Here is a 26,215-nt window from a genome sequence, read left to right on the forward strand (position 1 = left end):
CAATAACAACAACCATATTTGAGCTTTATGAATTTTGGGGAATAATTTTTATAATACTTTAATTATAAATGAGCACAAAAGATGTGATAAAGATTATGTAATGTGGTGCTTTACTAGTAAGAAACTATAAAATATTTGTAATTAAATTAGTTGCATTTTGCATAGTACTTGTGGGATAACAAGGATCCATGAATAAATATTTGTTGTGTACTTATTCTATGCCAGTCCCTGGGGATAGAGTGACAAATAAAGAAATCATGGTTCCCACTGTTAATAACTGACTTATTCTCCAGTGAAACAGATAGTGATAAGTGCTGAGACAAAAAGCAACAGAATAACATGATGAGTGTAGTAGATGGGGTTAGATGGCGAGGGAAGATATCTTTAAGAAGTTAACACCTGAGGTATGGAAATAATTTAATCACACAAAGACCTGGGGCAAGAGAAGTCCAAGCTGAGGTAACAGGAAGTGTGGCATGGTGAACAAATGAGTGCAGAGGCCTTGGGACCAAAATGAGCAAAGTGTGTTCAGGAAAAAGAGTGGGTGGGAGAGTGTGGCTAGGCAATTGTGAGAGAGGTTGAACTTAGCAGGAAATGAAGTTAGAAAGAGTAGGCTATGCAGCACCATAGTAAGGAGTGGAGTATTACAAAAATTCATTGACCGGAACAGGTATCAGAGAGTTTCAAGCAGGGGGACACCACTTTGATACTGTGTGAAGAATAGATTGCAGGAGCAAGAGCAGAAAGAAAAGATACAATCTATTCTGTGATGGCAGTAGGTTCGCTAAGAGATGATGATGGTTTGGATCAAAGTCATGGCAATAAACATGAAGAAATGGGCAGATTTTGATTATATTTTGGAGAAAGAAATAATAGGATTTGCTAATAAAATCATTATGGGGATGGTTGTGAGAGAAAGAGCAGAATCATGAATGATTCAGGGTTTTGACTTGAATAACAGAGTAGATATTGCTCCTGTTTGTGATGTGAGGTAGACTAGGAAAGTAAAAGGTTTCAGGCAGATCTGGAGTCCTCTTTGGGACATTGCTATATTAGACATTCAAATGGAATTGAGTATAAGAATCTAGAGCTACATAAACAAATTGAAAGATAAAAATCATATAGTCATATCAATTGATGCAGAAAAAGCATTCGATAAAATCCAACACCCTTTTCTGATAAAAACTCTTAACAAGGTGGGAGTACAAGGATCATACCTCAACATAATAAAAGCGATATATGATAAACCCACAGCCAACATTATACTCAATGGGCAAAAACTAAAACCATTCCCTCTAAGAACAGGAACAAGACAGGGATGCTCACTCTCGCCACTCCTGTTTGACATAGTACTGGAAGTACTAGCCATTGCAATTAGACAAGGGGAGTAAATAAAAGGCATCCAAATTGGAATGGCAATGGAGCAGGATACAAAATTAATGCCAAGAAATCCATGGCATTTCTATACACCAACAGTGAAACTGCAGAAACAGAGACTAAAAAAGCAATTCCATTTACCACCGCACCAAAAAAATTAAGATATCTAGGAATAAATGTAACTAAGGAAGTAAAGGACCTATATGCGGAAAACTACACGACACTGAAAAAAGAGATAGAGGAAGATGTAAGGAGATGGAAGAACATACCATGTTCATGGATTGGTAGAATCAATATCATCAAAATGTCCATACTTCCTAAAGCAATCTATAGGTTCAATGCACTCCCCATTAAAATACCAACGACATATTTCACCGACCTAGAAAGAATTCTCCAAAAGTTCATTTGGAACAATAAAAGACCCCGAATAGCCACAGCAATCCTGAGAAAGAAGAGTAAAGTAGGAGGGATCTCAATACCAGACTTCAAACTATATTACAAAGCCACTGTTCTCAAAACAGCCTGGTACTGGCATAAGAACAGACCTATAGATCAATGGAATCGAATTGAGAACCCAGATATCAACCCAAATCACTATGCTCAATTAATATTTGACAAAGGAGGCACGAATATACAATGGATTCAAGACAGTTTCTTCAATAAATGGTGTTGGGAAAATTGGACAGACACATGCAAAAGAATGAAACTAGATCACCAACTTACACCATTCACAAAAATAAACTCAAAATGGATACAGGACTTAAACATCAAACGGGAAACCATAAAAATACTAGAAGCATCCACAGGCAGCAAAATCTCAGACGTATGCCAAAAGAACTTCACTGATACTACCCCTAGGGCAATGGAAGCTAAAGAGAAAATAAACAAATGGGACTACATCAAAATAAAAAGCTTTTTTACAGCAAAAGAAACCATCAACAAAACAACAAGAAAGCCCACTGTGTGGGAGAACATATTTGCAAATGATACCACTGATAAAGGTTTAATCTCCAACATCTACAAACAGCTTATACAACTAAATAAAAGGAAGATGAATAATCCAATTAAAAAATGGGCAATTAACCTAAATAGAACATTTTCAAAAGAAGACAGAAGGAAGGCCAAAAGGCACATGAAAACATGCTCAAAGTCACTAATTATCCGAGAGATGCAAATCAAAACAACAATGCGGTACCATCTCACACCTGTCAGAATGGCCAACATCAACAAATCAACAAACGACAAGTGTTGGTGAGGTTGTGGAGAAAAAGGAACCCTCGTGCACTGCTGGTGGGAATGCAGACTGGTGCAACCACTGTGGAGAACAGTGTGGAGTTTCCTCAAAAAAACTGAAAATGGAACTCCCATTTGACCCAGTAATCCCACTCCTAGGAATATATCCCAAGAAACTAGAAACACCAATCAGAAAGGATATATGCATCCCTATGTTCATAGCAGCACAATCTACAATAGCCAGAATGTGGAAACAGCCTAGGTGCCCGTCAGCAGATGATTGGATCCAAAAACCATGGTATATCTACACAATGGAATACTATGCTGCCATAAAAAAAGAAGGAATTCTCATCATTTGCAGCAACCTGGATGGAATTGGAGAACATCATGCTGAGTGAAATAAGCCAACCAATGAAAGAGAAATACCACATGACCTCACTCAATTGTGGATAATAAAGAACATTATAAACTGATGAACCAAAAGATAGATATAGAGACAGTATATCAACAAGTAGACTGTCAAATTATAGCAGGGAGGGGAGGAAGATCTGGGGGAGATAATAGATCAACCGAAGGACTTTTATACATGCATATAAGTACAACTAATGGACACAAAACTCTGGGGAGGGAGGGGATGTGTGGGAGGGAGGGACGGGGGCAAAAAAAAAAATCAATAAAATATATTTTAAAAAAAAGAATCTAGATTCTAGAGCTTATGAGTGAATATAGAGTGTTTTAGGTCTTTAACATATAGGTGGTACCTAAAAGCCATGTCACTGTATTAATTCACTTGGAAGTATAAGAGAAGCTCTAAAACTGGATCACTCCAACATTTAAGCATCAGCATGATAAGAATGAGCCCATAAAGGAGACTAAAATGAAAAACACAGAAAAACATGATACAACAAATATTACAGTAATAACAACAGCAGCAATAATAATAATAAAATTGTTTTTTAAAGTGATGTTAATCTATTAGCATGAAATGCTCTTGAGAAATCAAGAAGATAAAGAAGGAGAAACAAGAATACAGGATTGAGCAACATGGAGCAGACTAGTAATCTTAGCCAGGGTGTTTGCAGTGGGATGGAGGAGATGAATGCCCAAATGGAATTCATCAAGAAGGTGATGTAAGGAAACAAAAAAACAAGATCAGAAGATTCAAGAACTTCTGCTTAAGATTAGTGAAGAAATGGAATTGTAGTTAGAGAAAGACAAGGGATGGTAAGTTATTTTATTTCTATTTTTCTTTTTTTTAAAAAATTATATTTTATTGATTTTTTACAGAGAGGAAGGGAGAGGGATAGAAAGTTAGAAACATCGATGAGAGAGAAACATCAATCAGCTGCCTCTTGCACACCCCCCACTGGGGATGTGCCCGCAATTCAGGTACATGCCCTTGACCGGAATCAAACCTGGGACCTTTCAATCTGCAGGCCGACGCTCTATCCACTGAGCCAAACTGGTTTCGGCTATTTCTGTTTTTCTTATTGTTAAGAAAGAGTACTATGCTATAGGGTCAAAAATGTTTGAGAATATGGAATCCAGGATACAAGTACTGATAAGATGGTCTTTGAAAGAAAAGGTAGGGTCATGCCATCTTTTGGAAGATCAAGAATGTGTAATGAAATAGGACCAGGTGACAGTGAAGTGCCCTTGCTGATGGGTGAGGAAAGGATTTCTATCGGATGACTTTCATTTTGAGTAGGAAGGAAGCATATTATAAACTGAGATGAGGTTTTAGAGAAGAAATGAGGTGTGAAATCATTTTATGGAAAAGTGGGAGAGCAAACTTTCAGGATAGGGTTGAAAGTTCAATTGAAATTTAAAGTTCTAAGGTTCGGCCAGACTGTCTACATATTAGTTTCCTACTGCTTCCCTAACAAAGTATTATAATAAGGGTAGCTTAAAACAACAGAAATGTATTCTCTTCAGAGTTTTGGAAGGTAGAAGTCCAAAATGAAGGCAATAGCAGAGTTACTTCTATCTGGGAGCTCCAAAGGAGAAGCTGTTCCATGTCTCCTCCCTAGCTTCTGGTGGTTGCTGGCAATCCTTTTTGGGGTTCTTTGGTTTGAAGAGGTATCTCTCCTATCTTCTTCCACCTCCACCTGGTGTTTCACCTTCTGTATGTACCTGTGTTCCATTTTCCATCTTCCTGTATGGACAACAGTCACACTGGATTTAGGAACCACTCTAGTTTAGTATGATTTCATCTTGATTACACCTACAAAGACTTTTTTTCAAATAAAGGCACATGGTTTTATATGATAGTACTCAACCCAGTACATCTCAGTTGCATAATTTTCTCTAGAAATGTTAAGTTGCTTGGGTCCAAATACTGAATAACTTTGATCAGGGTCATAGTTTAAGAATTAGTATGTAATATTTCCTGTATACATTAAGTTTAGACATCAAATTATATATTTTAATACAATTTATTGGGATAATATTGGTTAATAGCATTATATATGTTTCAAGTACATAATTTTATAGCATGTCATCTGTATGTTCCATCATGTGCCTACTGCCCAAAGTCTAGTCACCTTCAGTTACCATATATTGGACCTCTTTTACCCTCTTCATCATCCCCCCTACCCTCCTTTCCCTCTGGTAACCACTGTACTTTGTCTGTGAGTTAGTTTATTTGTTCATTTGTTGCTTTCTGTTTTATATTCCACACCAGAGGCCTGGTGCATGACATTCATGCACTGGCAAGGGGGAGGGGTCCCCTCAGCCTGGCCTGTGCCCTTTCTCAGTCCAAGAGCCCTCGGGGGATGTCCAACTGCCACAGAGGTGGGAGAGGCTCCTGCCACTGCCACTGCCACTGCCACTGTGCCCGCCAGCCCGACTTCTGGCTGAGCAGCGTTCCCCCTATGGAAGCACACTGACCACCAGGGGGCAGCTCCTATGTTGAGCATCTTCCTCCTGGTGGTCAATTTGTATATTACCTTTTTATTATTCTACTTAATAAAAGAGAATATGCAAATTAACCATCACTCTGCTACACCCACCAGCCACGCCCAACAGCCAATCAGAGTAAGTATGCATATGAACCCAAACAAGATGCCTATAGCCACAGAGAGCAGGAGGGAGGCTTGGGTTTCCCTGGCAATGGAAGAAACCAAGCTTTCCACCTGCCCTTGCCGGCCTAAGCCTCCACTCAAGGCTACAAAGTTTCAACTATGGAAGGTAAACAAATCCAAACAGAAATGGCAGCATGGCCAGCCTGCAAACCACCATAGGCCCCTCGCTCAGGCTGCCCCATGCCCCAAGGGAACTCCCACCCTGATCCGGGACACCCTTCAGGGCAAACCAGCTGGCCCCCACCCATGCACCAGGCCTCTATCCTATCTAATAAAAGAGTAATAGGCAGATTGACCATCACTCCAACACACAATATGGCTGCTCCCATGTGGTCAAAGATCCTGCCCCTATGTGGACACAAGCTGGCCAGCAGGGGAGGGCAGTTGTGATGATCAGGCAAGCAGGGGAGGGCAGTTGGGAGAGACCAGACCTACAAGGGATGGCAGTTGGAGGCGATAACTCTGCAGGGGGAGGGCAGGTAGGGGTGACCAGGCTAGCAGGCAGAAGCAGTTAGGGACAATCAGGAAGGCAAGCAGGCAAGCAGTTGGGTGCCAGCAATCCTGGATCGTGAAAGGGATGTCCTGGATTGTGAGAGGGATCCCAGATTGGAGAGGGTGCAGGCTGGGCTGAGGGATACCTCCCCACGCCAGTGCACAAATTTTGTGCACCGGGCCTCTAGTATAAGATAAATGCAAAGACATGGTTGGATAAAGAAGCGGTATATATACACAATGAAATACTATTCAGCCATAAAAAGATGAAATACTGCCATTTGCAACCATATGGATGCATCTTGAGAGAATCATGCTAAGTAAAATAAGTCAGATAGAAAAGGACATCAAATTATTAAATTACAATTTTATTGATTTTTGCTAAGTGAATACAATTTATCTTTTGAATGAAAATTTATTTTCAAGTTAGATGATAAGTTGTGTATTTCTGATGACTTTGAGTGAAGGATGGAAGCAGGGAACTATACATTATCTGCAGCTCAGCTTTTTATTTCAGGTACACTTCATCATATGGATAATAGTCATAATTTAGAGGCCTGAGTACTACCCCCATGCCACCAGTGACTTCAAGGTGGCCCTGGTTCTGTCAAGAAACTATCACTTTTTTAAATTGAAAAGACCTCATAGGTTCCAAAATAAATTCCTGCTCCAGATTTTATAAATGAGAGAACATTTATAAAATGAACTGAATTACCAAAGACTTCATATTTAAATAGAGGTCCAGTTGGTGGAACTCTTAGCCCAGTGTTGCTTTTGCTATGCCATAAAACTGCTCCAAACATCTTCCTGATTATTTATCTTGCTCTCACTTCTCAATTTTTAGAAGAATGTATCAATTGGCCCTCTTTAGTGATTGGCATAAGTATAGAGTGAAGAGAAGTAAATGAAAAACATTTGCAAATTCTATCTTCTCCCTCCTTATAGCTAAAACCATTTTCAATAAGTCTGGCTTCTGACATTTGGATCTTGATTGCCAAGTCCTTGATTGTAGTTTTCTAAATACACTGAAGTGCATATAAATATGAAACTTGTATCTTGCATTAAAATGAGTGAATACTGGAAAATATTATAGAAATTACCACCTTTCTTTTGTTTTATCCACCAAAATAGCAATTTCTAATTATCAGACATCATTTGTTTCCATATCACAGATTCAGTTTTTTTTTTCTATTTTCCTTATATATGTATCTAGTATTATAGGAATAACTCTCTGAAGTTATCCATTTTTCAGCATAGAAGAGCAAACAAAATATCAGAGACAGTATGTTTGACCACATTTCCAGTTTGTAAATAAGTCTTGGTTGGATAGCTCTGTTTGTAAAGTGGAAATGTGGTCAACAGACCCTTAGTCCCTAGAGTCCACAAAGAAAGCTAAATCTGCTTTGCTTCTGCTTTTTACATGATCAACTACATAAAATATTGATGCAGTGAAGTGATGCATCGCTATTGTTCATCTCCTTGTACTCACATTTAACATGTGTTTACAAAGGGATGCTAATCTGGAAGCAGATCAAAAACAGTTCCATATTAAAAAGCTTGTTGGGATAACAGATGACAAAGTAAAAAAGTTTATTTTCTGATTTCACACTTTCCAGTAGAATTGAGTACGAAACCTACATTGTTATTCCAGTCACTTCTCTGTTTGTTTCCCTTTCATTTTAAACTTAATACCTCATCCATTAATTTACAGAATTAAAAACCATAACTGAATTCTATTACCTCTCAGTGTGCTTTCCAACAGTGCACATCCAAAACAAAGCCATGGCAGGCCTGATCTGCAGCTTGCGTGATTCTTTGGTAGGAAGGAATGTGGAAGGTAGGTGGTCCGCAGTGTATGTATCCTTAATGAACTGTCAGTCCTGGAAGCTGGGATCATCTGCAAGAAGAGATTCGAAAACTGCTAATTGGAATTACTACAGTAAAGTAGAGGAGGAAAATCTATTGGCACCCTGGTCGGTTCCTAAAGGTTCTCCATAACAGCTTTCTATAACACGATGACCTCCGACAGGGCCTTGGAAGGAAACAATCTTAGTTCTTTAAGTAGCAACTTCTTTAGTGATGAACTAAATCCATCAGAATGTTTCAGTGCTAGATGAAAAAATAAATTAAACCCTATGTGATATCTTGAAATAGTTTACAGAGTTTACTTGAATCCTGTGATGTATACAAGTGAACCCTACTCTGTCTTTGGGACAACCAACCCACAAACATCATGTTCTTGGAAATCATCTCCAGTCCTCATTTTTGAAAGTACTAGACAGTTTCTTGGCCAGAAAGTGAATATATAGCTGTCATGTATAGATTCTCCCATAGAAAGACTAACTAGGAAGGTATTATGGTGTGGATGAAGGGTTATTTCTAAAAGTGTTTCTGTCTTTATTCTCACTTGTAAGAATTGCGCTCTTGGCAAAGGATATCCTTTAGGTTCTGTTGAGAACACTCTGAAGGGATTAGGTCAAGTTCTGAAATTTTCCTTGAACTCTGATAAAGGCTGAGAAGAAAAGCCCTCTGATTGCTTTTAAGCTGGCTGACTTTCTGAGCAGCAGCTGCTTCTGATTTCTGGCTCCAGACAAATCCTTTTCTCAAGGGGTTACTGAGGGAGCACATCTGCTCATTCTGAGTATCTCCATGTTCTCCAGCCCTCCGCATTTCCAGTTGAAACTGCAGGACTTCACCCCTCATGGCTTATAAACGATATCTGAAACCTTTTGGAATAAGAGACAGAGCTGGGGCACATACTACTTTATTCCACCTGCCTCCTCTGATACAACAATAAGAACAACAAACTACAAAGTTTTGAATCCTAGTTTTGCCTTCTCTAGCTGTGTGTCCCCAGGCACGTTATGTAACCTCTCTATGGTTTATTTTTACCATTGCTAAAATACTAATTATGCATTTGATAAGACTGTTAACATAATTACATGTGATGGTTGATGTGAAAATATCCCTAGAATACAGCAGGATTTATAGAAATAATAGTTTTTTTCTCTGAAAATGTGCAATAAGCATCGGAGAAAGAGTAGAGTTGAAGGGTAGATGGGGAATGGTCCTGAGGACTTGTATTTGGCATTCCCTCATGATTTGACAAATCAGGTCCTGTGGCTTGGGGAAACACGTACCTCTATCCCTGGCTCTTTTTTCATCCAATCCAGAGTTGGAATTCCTCTCCACTTTTCCATATCCCTAATAATCTTCATTGCATTTGCATAGGTTCTTTCCTTCTATGTTGGGAGTGAAATGCGAAATCCAATAAGAAATATTTTCTGTTACAATGCCTCTCTAGCAGATGCCACTGTATACCTACTGCAGATATATTCCTGCTTTTTTATTAGTGCTGTCTACTATGAGGAGCAGGAATATAATAGTTACCATGTTTCTTTAGAAATACCTCACAAAGTACATGGTTTACTTTTGTTTCTTATTATTTTGTCTTCATTTCCCTGAATCACAGTAGGCACTCAATAAATACTTGCTAAAAGAGTGAATAAATTAGCTAGGGGTTGAAGTAGGACTTGGAGGTTTAGAGACTAGTGAGGAAAGGAGTGGCAGTAATGAGGTGGATGAGGTGAGATAGTACAAAGTAACTTGAAGAATCTAAAATTTATACTGGTAAGAAGGGTGGTTGAGACTCCTTGGAACACTCAAAGTCATCAAAGGAGAGCACTTGAGGAGTTCTTGATTTTGGTACAATTTCAGGAGTCTAGAGAAAAGTGAAGTGACTAAGTGAGAAAATTTAGACATTGAGAAAGTTGGATGCAATAAGTATGGAAGATGCTGAGTGAAAAACAAAAGTTAATACATGAAGCAATGGGTTGATTATAGAAGCAATGATTTAGCCATTTTATGTGGCTGAGTTTGGACATGGCGTTTTCCAGGATAAAGAGGTTTTACTGTATGTCCTGTGTACCTGGTGAGATGCAGAAAGTGCATTGGAGGAGGTGCTCAAATTTCTTTCTGCCACCCCTCCGTCCTCAAGAAAAATAGCAGACACAAGCCTGGAGGGTCCTGAGGTCTTATAATAATGACCTTCCCTTACTCACACATTTATTGGCAGAAGTAAAAGTGTGGTCCCAGAAGAATTATAACCTACCCACTGCACAAATAACACCTCCGCACACCGTATGTCTAGGAGACCACTGGGCTTAACCCCAACTTGCATTTGCCCCCATTTATATTTGTCCTCACAAGAAGCCTTGGGCTTCCAGGTTATCCCACAGCACTCTCATCTCCGGATTTCTATGTATCTTCCCAAATCCAAAATCTTCTCACTTTCTCTGCTGGGACTCCTGGTCTGTCAGCAGCTTCTCTGAATTTTTCCTTCAGGGAATTGCAGACATCTTATGTGATAGCTTTTTCTCTTCCTCACCACTGCTGCCACTGGGCCAGGAGTGTTCTTGCTGCTTCCACCTATCACTGCCTACCTTTTCTTCCTAAAACCCTTGAACTCTGAAATTTATGCCATTGGACTACATCATGTTAACCCTACCTTCTATATCTATCTGTATCACTCCCAGCCCATTGCTTGAATATATTGGCTCATTACTAGCAATCTTGGCAGAACTATTTTTGCAGTCATTATTGGTTATTTGAATATCTATATCAATGATACTCTTAATACCCTGAACTCTCTTCTTTGACCTTTACTCTTCCAACCATCTCTAACCCATCTCGGTCTCTCACTCCCGGAGCCACTCACTCCAGCACTATCCTATAGAACGTTTTGTAATGATGGAAATATTCTATATCTGCATTGCCCAGTGTGGTAGCCTCCAGCCACATGTGGCTATTGACAACTATAAGAGTGGCTAGTGTCGCTGAGGAACTGAATCTTAATTTTAATTAATTAAAATTTACATTTAAATAGCTACTTTAATGAGTTCCTACACCTTATCATTACTAAAAGCTACATCCTCTCTATAATCCTAAATTCAAGTATCACCAACTTTCCAATCATCACCTCTTACCTTTCTAACTTACTCTCTCCACTACCCTAACCATAACAGAGCTTCTATCAAAGAGTGTCCCTGCTGATTATGTCCCTTTTACCACCCCTTTTGAATCTTTGTGTCCTCACTTCACCCTTTAGCCAGCTTGGATTCCAGGGTCCATCAGTAAAAGCACAACCTTGCATCACATTTAGCTCTATTATCCTCGTATCTTCATCACACTTGCCTGGCAAAACCTAAACTCTGCTTAACTTCAATTCCTCACCTACTCTAAACCTCCATTTGTGCACTAAAAATGACCAAAGAAAAGCCCATGACCATAATCACTGATTAGATTCTTGGCCATTAACTTCAAGTGGCACAGAGTGTTGACCAACTATCAACTATATTTCATTGTCTTTTCACTTTTCCATTCTCCTAAATGGCATTTTGACATTCTCTATTCTCTTTAAACATCTAGTACATTCTCTCCCACTCAAGGCCTTCAGCATATGTTTTTTATTCTTATTTTATGAAGACAATATACAGAATAACAAGATCTTATATCCTCTTCTAGTTCCTATTTTTTCTCCTTCCTTTTCCTTAAAAAACTCCATACTAAACTTTTAAGTGGGACCAAGCAAGCAGGCATCTGCATGGGAGTTAGGATGGCAGGAGCCAGGCTGTGGCAAGGAAGGTGTCAATGGAGCAGACGGCCCAGCGTGGGGCTGTGGAAGGCATGTAGGAAAAGTGTATTCTCAGCACTACACTCATAAAACAGTTTATTTACATTTGTTCATATATTCAGCCTCCTCTCCTAGTACTTGCATTAATTGACCCCCTTATTAAAGACCAGATCCACTGCTTGTGTACTAGATTCCATCTTTTCTTTGGCATCAGTTTATCCCACTGACACCCTCTCTCTCACGTTAGAGTAAAAATGCCTTTAAAAAATTCCTCTACCTCTCTAATTTATTTCAGGCATATTTTAATCCCACCAATGCTCCAAAACTGCTCTCATCAAGGTCAGTGGTGGTTTCCTCATCATGTAATCAAATGACCAATTCTTGGTGCCCACTCATTTGACCTGTCAGCAGCATTTAATATAGCTGAACACTCACTCATTTGGGGAGACATTTCTTTTTGCCAGGCTTCAGTAAAAATCTTGGTTCTCCTTCTACCTCAGTGGTTCTGTCTCATGTGCTATTTATTTTCATCTCAGTGTTTACACTTTGGAACAACTCATTGCTCAATCTTGAGAACTCCTCACTTCTTTGTCTACATTTATCTCTAGATTATTTCATTTGTTTCATAAGTCTGTGAGCTGACGGCTTGCAAACGTATACCTATCCTCTGAACTCCACACCCATTTTACACAGCTGCCTATGTAGCATCTCTCTCTAGGATTTAATGTATGTCAGAAACCTAATATGTCCAAATCCTCACTTATTATTCATCCAATATCCTCCAAACCTGCTCCTCCTGTAATTTTCCTCATCTCAATAAATAACTGTATTTCCTAGTTGCTTAGGCTAAAAACCTTGGTGTAATTCTTCATTTTATCTATTATCAAATTCTTTCAGCTTCACTTAGAAATATATCTAGGCCTGGCCAGTGTGGCTCAGTGGTTGAGCGTTGACCTATAAACCAGGAGTTCATGGTTTGATACCTAGTTCGGACACATGCCTGGTTGCAGGCTCAATCCCCCCTGTGTGGCATGCAGGAGCCAGCCCATTGATCAATGATTGTATCTCATCATTGATGTTTCTATTTCTCCCTCTCTGAAATCAATTAAAAAATATATTTAAAAAGTATATTTAGAATGAGACCATTTTTTACCACCTCATGCCACTATCCTGGTCTTGTCCACAGTTGACTGCTATTTGGATATTAAAGTAGCTCCCTCACTGGTTGCTTTGTTTCCACTCTGGCCTTTATTGAGTCCAATCTATTGTAATAAAGCACCCAGAATTGTCCTTTAACATTTGTGTCAGATTGTTTCTTTCCTTCCATGGCTCTGTGCTGTCTTCAGAGAAAAATCCCCAGGCTCCCTAGGACATGTCCCTCTGCTCCTCTTTGATTGAATTTTCTACTAATCTCCTGTCTCTCCTCTGGGAATGGGATTATTTGTTCTTCCTTAGGGGCTTTATACTTGTTCCAGCCACTGGACCTTTACCCTTGCTGCTTCCTCTGCCTGAGATGATCTTCTTACAAGCAGGAAGAAGATCTTATGTCCTTCAGATTTCTATTCAAATGTTAACTAACTAGAGGGGCCTTCCCTGACCACCCTATGTAAAATCACCCTTGCCCCATTCCTGTCCTCCCAACATGCCCTGTTCTGCTTACACCGTTTATTTTTCTCTGTAGCACTCCTTGCTGTGTGCCAACTTACATTTTTGCTTCTATCCTTGTTATCCTTCCACTAAACTGAAAGCTCAGCGAGGACAGGGGTTTTGTTCAGTTTGTTCATGCTGTTTTCCTAGCACTATAGCTGCTCCTGACAAATAGGATGAACTCAGTATGTTGAGAGGTTTCAGAAATAAATAATAGGTCTCCTCCAAGGGCAGATATTCATTATTCTGAGAGAAAAATCTATGAGGCCACAAGTATCAACACCTCAGTGCAATTTATGTCCAATTATAGCTAGAACAACTTGAGGGAAAGCAGACAGGTGGGAATCAGGACACCTGGTCTCTCGTCCTGGAACTGTCCTTTGCCCACTGTGTGACTCTTAAGTGTTTACTTTTGGGTTTAGATTTCATCACCTGTAAAATGATGTTGTTGAACTAGATCAGGGGCTCCAGGCTGGGGGTCTAGAGACTCCTCATCAGCCTACAGTGGGCTTCAGGGGACAGGTGCATCTCCTATTGGTGTAGGAAACATTGTGAGGCTATGGCACAGGTGCACATTTCTTTTCCAGATGACAGGGAGGTTTGTGGCCCTGAAATGGAACAGAAATCCTTGAAGTCTGTTTTAGTCCTAACTTTATGTGGTTCTAAGTTTTGAAAAGAGAATGACAGAAGACAGCCTGATGCCACTGCGCAGCTGGAAGGCATTCTCAGTTCTGCTACATCCTGAGAAAGTTTTCTCTCTCAGTTGGGTTTATATCACTTGTAAAATGAGGGCATTGGACTAGATGAGCCAAAATAATACCTCTAATTCTATATTCAACTCAAACCAAACCAAAGCCAAGAAACAAACAAACAGACAAATAAAAAGATGTGGAAGTAAGCTTGGGGAGTCAGATTGGTCCCTGCTGGGTCCTCAGGAGTCAGAATCCCAGACCTGTGGTGGTTCCTGCATAACACTAGCTCATGGGCTCGATGACCTTCTGAGAAATGGAAGGTTGAGTCTTAGGGATGATTGGAAATGGAGAAGAAAAAGCTACACTGCTTTCCCCAAAGAGAATTGGAGGCTGATTCCCTAAAGTTTAACCTCATAAATCCTAAAATAAATAATGGAAAAGATCTCTTTATGGTATTGGAGAATCTTTTGATAGGTTAAAGGGGTGTATACAGTTCCTTGTTAGTCTACTTTTCTTATTAGAATCCAGATAACATTTTGTTATTGAGGAAATATATTTGTCACATGTATACTTTTGATTTGTTCCACTCTTCTCTCAGATCTCTCCCCCTGGCCTTATTCCCTTGCTAGTAGTGCCTATTATTTCTTTAAAAAAAAATTATTTTAAAGCATTACATATGTCTCCTTTTTCCACCATTGACCTCCTCCCATCCACCTTCACCCCCCAGCACATGCCCTCATCCCCCCACCCCACCTAGTTTCTATGTCTATTGGTTATGCTTGGTTGATCTTTTACCAGCACTCCCCCCGCCCCCTTCCTGAAGTTTGAGAGTCTGATGCTTCTCTGTATCTATCTATTTTTGCTAATCAGTTTATGTTGTTCATTATATTCCACAAATGAGTAAGCTCATATGATATTTATCTTTCTCTGACTGGCTTATTTCCCTTAGCATAATGCTCTCCAGTTCCATCCATGCTGTTGCAAATGGTAAGAATTCCTTCTTTTTTACTGCAGTGTAGTATTCCATCATGTAGATGTGCCACAGTTCTCTAATCCACTCATCTGCTGATGGACACTTAGGCTGTTTCCAAATCTTAGCTATGGTGAATTGTGCTGCTATGAACATAGGGGTGCATTTATCCTTTCTGATTGGTGTTTCTGTTATTTCTTTTTAAATATATATATGTGTCCTGTTTGCTCTGGAAAATAGATTTGTGACCGGGTTGGGAAGAACACACACAACACTCAGAGGGTGTTGATTGAAGCCTCTCTTTCCCCAGATACGATGTGGTCCTGGGGATAACAGTATGGAAGGTTGATACCAGTGGTTTCCTCCTTTCACTCAAAGCCAAATGAGACACAGTCCCTGCTCTGCATCTCAGAGTCACCACAAACAAAGCTGGATTTGCATTGGTATCCACTATTCCAGGATTGCGCTCCTCCCTTCCCACAAGTGGGGAGGCTGCATCCTATGATGAGGAGAGTGCCTTTGGCCAGCAGAGAGTTGTCTACATTACCCCTGTGGGGCAATGGGCCTGAATGAGGTATTTTCTTTCTTCAGGGGCCTGGGCCAAACTCTGCTGTGCCTCCAGGGCCCATTAGGCTGCGGGTCACAGCAGCTGGAGCCCAGGGCCCAGAGCTGGTCACGGGTCTGTGCTGCCTGCTCCCTGAGTCACAATGGAGTCATTGACTATTTATTTACTCAGCACAACAAGGCCGCTGTTGACTTAATTACTGGAGCCTCCCTGCTACCCTAGGGATCTTTAAATGACTAAGAGACTTTCTATTGCCACTAACTCACCCCTCCTTAACCTCTGTTACGTCCCCAGTCTCCCTCACAGGGGAGGGCTCAGTTGGCATGTAGGGGGCACGGAGAGCCAGTAGTCCTGGTGGAGAGGGCAGAGACGGGTGGTTTTCCTTGGGAGCTGGGTAGGGGTTGGCAGGGCTGAGTCTCTGTGTTTCAGGCTGGCCTGAGGCAGGCATTAGCCCTGGGGTGTGGAGGGCGGCAATGATGTGCCAGGTTTTGGCGAGGGCTGAACTCTAAGAGAAGCAACCGAAGGCTTGTCTCCAGTCATGACCACAACTGGTCTCTGGAGGTAGTTTTTCACTTAAGGCCATTGGAATTAAGAGATTGGAAGTCAAGTCTGGCTCCTTATTGCAGCCTGTTTGAACATTACCCCCCTTCCTGCTTCTGCTCAGCCTCACTTAAACCTCCTCTCTAATAGCTGCTCCATAACTTCCTCTGGGGGCAACTTGCAAAATCTCTGCTCTAGTTAATATTGTAGGGACAAAGATAAAGCAGCAAGGGTATTGAATAGCTGTTGATTTTTCTGCCCTGGAGGAGTGGAAATGGGAGATTGTTTGCAAAATGGACACAGACACCAGGGCGGTGAGGGCATGAGTGGGGAGGGGTGAGAGGGCAATGGGGGACAAGGACACATACGTAATACCTTAATCAATAAAGAAAAAAATAAACAAACAGTAGAAGTATGGGGTAAAAAAAGCTGATGTTCTTCCTGAAACGCCTGGGGAGACCCCAGGTGTGCAGCTGCCAGCGGCCCTCCCTGGAAGCAGAGTTGAGGGAAGATTCAGGGAGGTTGGTACCCCTCCTCTTTTCGTGGGCTTTTTAAAAAGTCCTTTAGGACATTTAGCCCTGAGGCCAGCCAGGCCTGAACTGCTCCCCAGATTTCTTTCTCCAACCTTTGAACTGCGACCTCCAGTGCAGCAGCAACCACCGGATCTCAAATCAAACTTCTTTCTGTAATTTGTTTGGGTTGGGAGTCAGGGACTGAGGGAAGGAGGAGTCTGACATTAAGGCGCCAGGTGGGCACCAATACTGCCTGCCAATCCTCGGACCTTGGGAGAAGTCCCTTTCAGTACAGGAGGCAAAGAGAGAGGTGCCTAAGAGGACCGGGAAGCGAGGGGAGTGTGCAAAAGGGTGGGGGTGCAGGTGAGGCGCAGGTCAAGATGCTCTCGGACCTCCAAGGGAAATGGCAGGACTTGGACTAAAAGGGCCACTTTAGAGTCTACAAGCTGCTTCCCAAACGCAGGCAGCAGCGGAGAAGTTTCGTTGCTATGGTTTCAGAGAGGTCTAAAAGTCACCACCCAGAACCCAAGGAGCTGGGTCTCCTTACGCATGCATGCATGCGGTCAGCGCCCAGGGCCTGGCACGTGTCCTGGCGATTTGCATCCCTCCCTGACCCCGCACCCCGTTCCCAGTCCTCCCATCGCAGACCCCGCTGGCTGGGATGCGCGCCGGTGGCAGGCATTCCTAACGTCCAAGTCTGGGGGCGCCCAGCATCCTCGCACTTTCGCTCCTGCTGCCCACTGCCCTGCGCTGGCACCCCCGTGGCCCCGGCGGGAGGTCCGGATCGCGCTGGGGCTGCGGCGGGCGGGGGCTGGGGGGAAAGGAGCGCGGCGCCTTTAAAGCGGGAGGCGCGGAGCCCCCGCCAGGAGGCGTGTCTGTCTCAGCGGCCGCAGCAGCTCCGGTCTCCGTCTCCGCCGCCGCCAACGCCGCCGTCACTCGCGCTCGGCGCCCGCCCGCGGCTGCGCTCCTCCGTCCCGGAGCCCGGGACTCCCCGCCGGACTCCTCGGGCTGCTCCTCCCCAAGGACTCCTCGGGCTGCTCCTCCTCCCCTGCCCCCGCCCGCCACCTCCCCCCGCCCCAGCCAGAGGTAAGCGCTCCCTCCGGGTGGGCTGCGATCGGGGCTGCCTCCCCGGGAGCACGTTCCCACGGGGACCGGAGGGACCGGGGTGGGCGAGCGACGCTTTCCGCCGGGAGGAGGACGACGGCGAGGAGCGGCGGGGGAGCCCCGTGCGCCCCGGGCAGCCGCCAGCCTCATCGATCCGCTGCGAGTGGCTTTGTCCCGCCGGCTGCAGCCGATTCAGATTCCCGTCCGGGATGCATGCAGCCGGCTCTGCTCCGCGCAGAATGAGGTCCTGAGCGGACGCGCGTGGAAGTGGCCTCCGCCGCCGGGACGCGCGCGCGAGGCGAAGAGACACCGATGGCGAGAAGCTGGGGCTGCCTGCGGGTCTGACCAACTCCCCAGCCTGCCTTCCATCCTCCCGTGCTCCCCGGCTCCCAGCGACCAGGCTCCCCAGTTCCACACGGAAAAGCAGGCATCCCCATTCACCGGTGCCGCTACTGCGAGCTTCTGGGAAACTCGCAGGGCGTCCCGCTAGGGTCAGGGGAGTTAGTGTCTCACCAGGGTGGATGGTTAACCTCAAGAACTTTTAAAGGCACTCTCCCAGCCCCTGGTACTGGGGCCTTCCTGGAGCTCTTTACCAAACAAGGGACCCAACTGTGGTCCTTTATAAGGATTTCCAACTTAGGGAATAGGGGATATTAGAAAACTTCTCACTGCTGTACTTTTGGTAACAAACAGATTACCTCCTGTCGTTTCTTCATCTTCATACTGTAAGTATTCTCTCAACAGAAATTACCTTACGGGTTCATTATGCTTTTCCGTTCACAAGAGGTGATTGATTCATTGATTGATTCATTTGAATTTTAGGGTTAGTATAATGGGATATATTTCAGTCTTGACTCGTCTAAGTTTATTACCTTATAACTTTTTTTAATAGGAATCATTTTTGTCACCAGCAGGGTAGCTTCTAGAAGCCTTAGGAATTAAACAAACAAACAAACACACACACACACATAAAAATGAGAGGTACCAAAGGAAGGTGATAGAGAATAAGTGGTGCCTAGGAGTCTTACCTGTTTGTTTTCTTCTATTTAAACGCATTGGAGATTGCACAGGCTGAAATTAAGAGAAAATAGGTTCCAGGGCCTGTAAATCTATTCCAATTTAGTTTCTTAATTAAGATATACTTCTTTTTGGCATCACAAATTTAATTAAAACTCTAAATGCTATTAATCATCAATGCAGCAGAATGTTGGTAGAACAGCGGATGTGTTGAGAATCACAAGGGATTGCATAGCATAGCATTCAGAGTTAAGAAGAGGAAAGTGCAAGTATGCAACAGTATGGTTTTAACTGATATCAGATCCGACTTTGTTCTCTGGCACTTCTAGCATCATGGGTGAACAGGCTGTTTGTTTTAGCTTAGCTGCCATACAACAGGCCACATGCATGGAAGACTAGGTCAAGGTTTCTTATGTGTCACATAATAGCAGGACTTATGTGACAAGTTTAGTGGGATTCTTATAAAGAATTCCAGGTGGACAATGTAAGTATAGATATGGGATGGAAGAACCTCTGAAACGTCTTAGAAATTCAGGCTGTCCTGGGATTATGTATTTGCTGTTTCTTGCAAAAGGTATCTAAACATTGTGCTGTAAGGATTATCACACATTTGTCCATGCCCCAGCAGGTGGCAGCTAACTAGAATAAGATTCATTTTCACTGGGAGAATAGAAAAATAAAATTGATTCTCAAGTAATAGTGCCCCCAAATAAGAGGTCATTAGTGTCAGTAAGTATAAAAATACAGTGAAAGATGAAGCGAAGGGCTTTTGGTTGTTGCTGAAACAAGCTTTTGCATGAACATGATATGCATTTTGTTCTTTGGTAATTTATCATAGGCTTGATTTCTCTTCATGTCAGCATTCTGTATTTTTTTGAGCTTTACTTTTAGTCACAGCTCCTCTCTGTGTGTACATATATGTGTGCATTTGCCATTTGTCATCTCTGCTTTGACCTTGGAACCTACAGAGCTTTGGCTTCTAGAATAAAGGTTGCATATGGTTAAAGTGAGAAAAAAATGCAACCATGGAATAAGGTGTATAAATTTTACTATTACAAAACATATAGGATCTCCTGACACTGAATAGTGTTTTTTATTTTTTATTTATTTTTTGCATTTGTGAGAAAAAAAGCAAATCACAAAACTGACACAGTTTTAAAAAGATTTAAACGTGGTCAGTGAATACTATATAATGATTTTATCAATCCTTCATATAGCCTTAGAACTGGGATGCATATTTTTAGTATTGGGGAGAAACTTGTAATTACTTCAAAATTGCCTTACTATAGTCATCTTTTACACCAAATCATTCCGTTCTAGTATTCGGAAGGTAATTTTGGTTTTTTTTGTTGTTGTTGCTTTTGCCCTGGGAGTGAGTGACATTTAGTGAGAGAAAAAAAAGAAAAGAAAATTAATCTGATTACCCTTGTAACAGATGGAAATCTGCAGGTGGAGAATTCTAAAGCAATAACTAATTGCACATGTTAGAAATGTCTTTAGCCACTGGACATTGACAGCATGTTACTCAATATTCTGAATTCTTGGTGGTCTTTCAGGCTTTTTTTTTTGTATTGTGAAATAAGTAGTTTAGTGTTCACGAGGGAACTCAGTTATTGTAAGTGGCTTTTGTGGTAGTATGCCCTGGAAGGGGATGATTATTAGCACATCCTGGATATGCCAAGCAATCCCAGTAAGTCACACTGACATACACACACCACACAGTTGATAAAAAAAAACCCTTTAGACAATGCGAGCAATGCCATAATTCAAATACACAGACTCTGTGTAGTAGAAATTTTCACATTGCTACTTCAAATGGTACATTACCCATTCAATGTACCACTTTCAATGTACTGACTGCTCCAGAATAGAATAAATCTCTGTCTGGAGCGCTGTCCGTGGTCCTGAATAAAGGTTGTCTCCTGCCTGCAGTTCAACTGGACAGGTGGAGTTGTTGTCTGTGGTGTTGAAACCTTTCAGATTCATTGATGGATGCAAATGAATGTAATTTAGCTTATGTGCAAAATTGGTTCTTGGGGACCAATTAATAGTAAAGAAATTATGATAGACTTTTAACTGTTTAATTTACTGTGTAAGAACTTCAGGAATCTGGAAGCCTGATCTTTCACTTTTCCAACTAGACACCTAATAAATAATCCCACAAAACTACATCTAGTTTAGAATGATAGTTGTAAGCAGAGACATTACAACTGCAATGTCAAATGCCATTATGTTAGCAGAATACACGAAAAACAAGTGCCATAGTACATCTGTTTCTCAAATTCCATTAAATGACAACTACACTGCAGAATTGCAGAATTTTGATTAGTCACAACATTCTATTTTCAGGTATTAAGTATAAATTATATTTGACAGATAAAAAATAAAAATATTTATTGTTTCCCCCACAGTCATTATTATCTCTGCTGGAATCAAAAAGAGAAAAGAATAAATAGAATGGAATAAATGAGATGGCAAATACAAGATAGAACATGTTGGGTTGTACATGCCTACAAGAGACATTTTAAACATGGACTGAAGGAGTCGCTAGATACCCTTAGTTTTAGCACAAGGTGTTCCTTTTAAAGTGCTCAAATAGTCAAATTTTTTGATTGAACTGACTGCTACACTGCAGAACTAGCCATTCATGATACTTATTTTTGACACTGCAGTTATGCCTCCATTTTAAAAAATAAAATCAATGCCCACTTAATGCCTTTGCAAAATATAGGATTATTTTCAAAGAAGCATTTTATAGTGTCATAAGAAAAAAATATTAAATGAATTATTTTGGTGGATTGCAAACAGTTAATTGTTTTTCTTGCTTTCTGGAGGAAAGATTACTCATATCACTATTTAAAAATTAGATATTTTTCAAATAAGGCATTTTATATTTTTTTTATAAGGTTTAACCTAATGCCCTGTTAGTTGGTATGAAAAAGAGGTTAATTTTAAGATACAGGCTTAACAGTTTGCCTCTTGTGCTTCTTGATCACTTAATAATAATATATAGCAATGTGTTTATTCCTATCCATCTTGCTTTCACTTACTAATGTAAAATATCAGGATTGGACATTTTCCATTTATATATGAATGGAAGAGAGCATATTAACTATTTCAACAGTAAAGTGTATTTCAATAGAAAATATAATTCTCTGTATTTTTTTTTCTTTGACTAAATTACCACTTGTGAAAGCCAAGATAGTCACTGCCTGGGAACTCTTAATTATTCTAATCCCACATTCCACCTCTTAAATAAAATATTCCATTAAAAAAAATAAACCTAAGAAGTTTGGGCAAAATTACTGAAGATTCTGAGTTGGCTGCACCAATTCACATTGTCTTTTTACATGTGCACAATTATTGTAGATGAGCTAAAATGGGTGGGAAGATATGATTCTTTTATTTTAACCCAACATTCTCGCCCCCCCCCCCCCCCAAAAAAAAAGGCCACTTGAAGAAACCTACTTTTATTCCTGGGTAGTAATCAAGAAATGTCCCACTAAAGTTTTAAATGATTATCTTCACCTCTCCAATTGCACTCCGATCTTTATTCATTCCTGGACAAAATTTTAAAAGTATAACTCAGACCCTCTTTTCAACTTAAGCACAAATTACACTTGCAATAAATTCCTTTGTCTTACATCACTTCCTTTTTTTTTTTTTACAACTCCTAGGCAAAGTGACTTTGACTTAGCTTGTCCTGCCGTTTATTACAATTCCTCAATTGATTGCAAGAAGTCCGCTTGCATATACTAGCCACTCTCTTGGCTAAGAGTCTCGAGTGAAAATAAAAACACTTCCCCCCGTGTAAATAAATCCGACTTCATTCTTGTAACTCAAGGCAGCTGATCACATCGGTTGCATAATAGATATGGGGAAGCTCGCTGGCAGGGAGCCTTAGGAGGCAAGCCGCTATCTCAATTTTTCTCACTTAATCTTGGCTTCCCTTCAGGAGCTGTGCAGCAGTGCAGTAGCATAGGGCCTGGCAAAACCTTTGAGAGCAAAGCGCCTTTTGTGCGGGAGGGAACTGGAGCTCAGCTACAGACGCCCCGGCCGTTTCCAAGGCTGGATTTCCTATTGATTTCCCCCCCTCCTTTGCTTCTCCAGGCTCGCGCAGCCGGACCTTGTGGGCGTGCGTACTGGATTTCTCTCTCTCGGATGCTCCCGGAATAACATGGATGTCCCGCCATCCCTTGCAGTGGAAGGTTGCTTCTTGGCGCAGTGAGTGGAGAACATGCAGCGATTGCTAATGGGCTCGGGAAGCGGAGACTCCTTCCCTCTCTCGGCGGTGACCATGCCTTGATCGCGCCTGCGGCCACCACCACTCCACACCACAGCCTCCTTCCTACCCGAACCCGGAGCCTCCCCGCTCCGCTAGATCCGGGAAGTGGGTGCCCCGCGCGTGGACACAGGAAACACCATGAAGATTATTCCTCCGATGCTAAGTCATCCAGTCTTCAGGCGCACCCTTAAACTCCTGCTCTGCTTCCTGTGCATTGGATATTCCCAAGGAACCACACATGTATTGAGATTTGGTAAGATTGCCGGTCTCTCGGTCTCTCTCCGGCTCTGGGTGTCTGGCTCGGAGGCAGGCGGCGGATGTAAACAGAGGGTTCGCACCGCGCAGCTGGGGGAGGGGGGGGGGCTCCATTCATTCCAACCTGTTCCACTGCTCCTTGGCCTCCGGGCTTTAAAGAAAACCCCTAGAGCCTTTGATTTCATGTCTTCCTCCACCTCCCCATAAAAACAAATGTAAACAGAGAAAAGCAAGCAGCTGGAGGTTGGATGGGTGTGTGTGTTTGGTGGTGGTCGCGGTCGCTGGGGACACAGCGCCTCGGAGCCACCTGCCCCCGCGGGGGTCTCCGGGCTTGGCGGGCGGTGGGGTCCGCGCGCGCCCGGCTGAGCATCTCTCAGCTCGTGGGGCTGATGCATTCACACTTTACTAACTCCTAACTCTGGCGAGTTGTGATCCCAGCGCTTCTTCCTGGGACCAGGACAGGTCTGTACGTGAAGAGGCACTGGCCCCTTTGAATTCTTTTGTCATCAGAGTGATTTTTCCCCCCCCCGGTTAATGTCACCCCTGTCCCAATCCCTGGTGCCTGTAGAGGGGCGCGAAGCCCTTAAAATATATCGTCGTTAAGGTTAAAGGCTTTACTTAGCCGGAGTGAAGTGGCGTCCTCAGACAAGGGCTTGGTTTGCTTTTAACTTGTGAGTCCTCCTCGGGAAGCTGCCACTCACACTGCTTGTCCTGGACTAGTCAGTGATGAACGGCGGTGATTGGGGCGGAGGGGAGCTGTGTACAGGAGTCTAAATCTTTATTTCATGGTGGCATGATAAAGAGTCCGTCCAGCGAGCAGTTGTAGATTAGGGGAATCTATTGCTCTCCTGAGGAATTGGGGTTTCCTGAGAGCACAAAGGGAAGTCTAAATGCGAGACTTAAGTAGGAACAACTGGTCAGAAGGGTTGCCTGGAGGAAATGAAGTGTGGGCAAAGCTCAGCTGCTCTGGATGGCCGATGGAGTTTTAGCAGGAGCAGAACTAGTCGGGGAAAGTTCCCCTAAGGAGATGAGAGAGAGAAGAATGCCAGCCCCATTAGGTAAATGCGTCCACCGTGGGCGCCTCCTTTGACAGTTCAAGTGGATTTAGACCAAAGTGTGCAGGAGACCATAAAATCCTGAGTATGTGCCTCTGAGATAAAAGCAGATACATTAAGTCACTCAATCACATTTAAATTGGAGTGATTGCCTGCATCTCCTGTTATGCCAACAGCATCCTCGCTTTCCTCTCCCCATGTGCTTTTTCTATAATGATAAAATTTATCATCTCTCTCAGGCTTTATGGAACCAGGGTAGGGATTTTTTTTTCAAATAGTGGAGTCCTACTTTTCTCTTCTCCCATCCAACACAAAGACCTGGAGTCCAGAAGGCTGGTAATGAAGAAAAAGAAAAAAAGAAAAAAGGAAAAAGACAATGGGTTATAACTGGATTGTTACTGTAGTAGTTTTCCTTCTTTTTTCATGCCTTTAGATTGTACTTAAGCACGTTGCTGTTAGCAACAAGCATCCACTGGAATGCTTATTTCTTTGGACGAGATTAAACAGGTCCCTCTATCACTGGAAATGTGTCAGCTGTTCTGTTCCGAGCATGTTAGAGCTTACAGTATGGTAGTTTTGCCAATATTTTGAGTAGTACAACCTATTTATTTGGAATATTGAGATCTCCTCTGAAGTGTGTTTGTGAATGAGTGTGCCTTAGTGTGTGTGCAGACTGGGTTGGGGGGAAAAAGGAACCCTGGCAGCTGGAAAAATGAACCAGTACTCTAAAGATTTAATTATTGCTGTCCTGGTCTTGCAGCACAATATTTGCTGAATCATTAGATTGTTACATTCGCTGATCATTTCATATCTTCATATTAAAATCTTGGCGACTGTAGCAGAGTGTGTAGCAGCTTTCCAAAAGAGCTGACACACACAAAAATACATTTTCCTAGACCAATGCTTACTAAGAATCTCCTTAAAAAGTAAGGAAGGTAGGTAAAGACCTTCTCGCCAGTGCCTTGATACCCTAAACCTGTGGTCGGCCAACTGCGGCTCAAGAGCCACATGTGGCTCTTCGGCCCCTTAAGTGTGGCTCTTCCACAAAATACCATGGCCTGGGCAAGTCTCTTTTGAAGAAGTGGCGTTAGAAGGAGTTTAAGTTTAAAAAATTTGGCTCTCAAAAGAAATTTCAATCGTTGTGCTGTTGATATTTGGCTCGGTTGACTAATGGGTTTGCCGACCACTGCCCTAAACCAACAGCCCAGTTTCTAAAGAATCTGGTATTTTCTCCATCAACTTCAAACACCTTCCATGTGGAGGTCCATTTTCTCTGAATTCTGACCTGAGTTGGGGGGCAGGACTGTGTGCATTATAATCACTGGGACATTTATTTCACCGTTGAGGCTACTTTGATGCAATGGTGGGATTTTCATTTTCGTTTGGGGAAAACACGTTTTGTGTGGAGTGTATGGTTGGCTGAACACATACCTGCCGCTTTTGAGAAAGGCTATTTTATACTTGGGCTGGAAAAGTGGACCGGAGCCTCCTCCCTGGCCCTGTGCCTTGGAAGGGAAGAGGCTGGAGTTGCTCCTGGAGTAGCTGCCCCTAGACAGCCACTGGGTGTGGGTGAGACCCTCTGACTCTGTGAGAAGGTGGCATCCAGCCCCTTCTTTCATCTCCGTCATCCACCCAGCTGTGGCTGGCAGGTGCCAACTACCTCCACCACAGCAGTGCCATGGCAGTCACTATGCTCACCCACTCTATATGGTCTGTCTTTTATCCCACTCCCCCACCTAGCGTTCCCTATGTCCCA

At 42.4% G+C, this 26,215-nt stretch overlaps 1 protein-coding gene across 5 annotated transcripts in view; it reads left to right on the top strand.

Annotated features, from left to right (window-relative positions):
- The first annotated feature begins 18,453 nt into the window (after positions 1–18,453).
- Positions 18,454–26,215, top strand: part of GRIK2 (glutamate ionotropic receptor kainate type subunit 2) — a 526,713-nt gene continuing 518,951 nt past the window's right edge. For 4 of the 5 annotated variants that reach the window (XM_084889359.1, XM_084889360.1, XM_084889362.1 and 1 more), the window contains exons 1-2: positions 18,454–18,572; positions 22,975–23,402. In XM_084889359.1, coding sequence (XP_084745485.1) covers positions 23,288–23,402 — 115 coding nt within the window. In that variant the 5' untranslated portion in view covers positions 18,454–18,572; positions 22,975–23,287. Of the gene's footprint in view, positions 18,573–22,974; positions 23,403–26,215 lie in introns of those variants that run through there. The other variant, XM_084889361.1, reaches the window with a different exon arrangement.

This window comes from Pipistrellus hanaki, assembly GCF_964339955.1.
Source record: "Pipistrellus hanaki genome assembly, chromosome: 7".
NCBI lineage: Eukaryota > Metazoa > Chordata > Mammalia > Chiroptera > Vespertilionidae > Pipistrellus > Pipistrellus hanaki.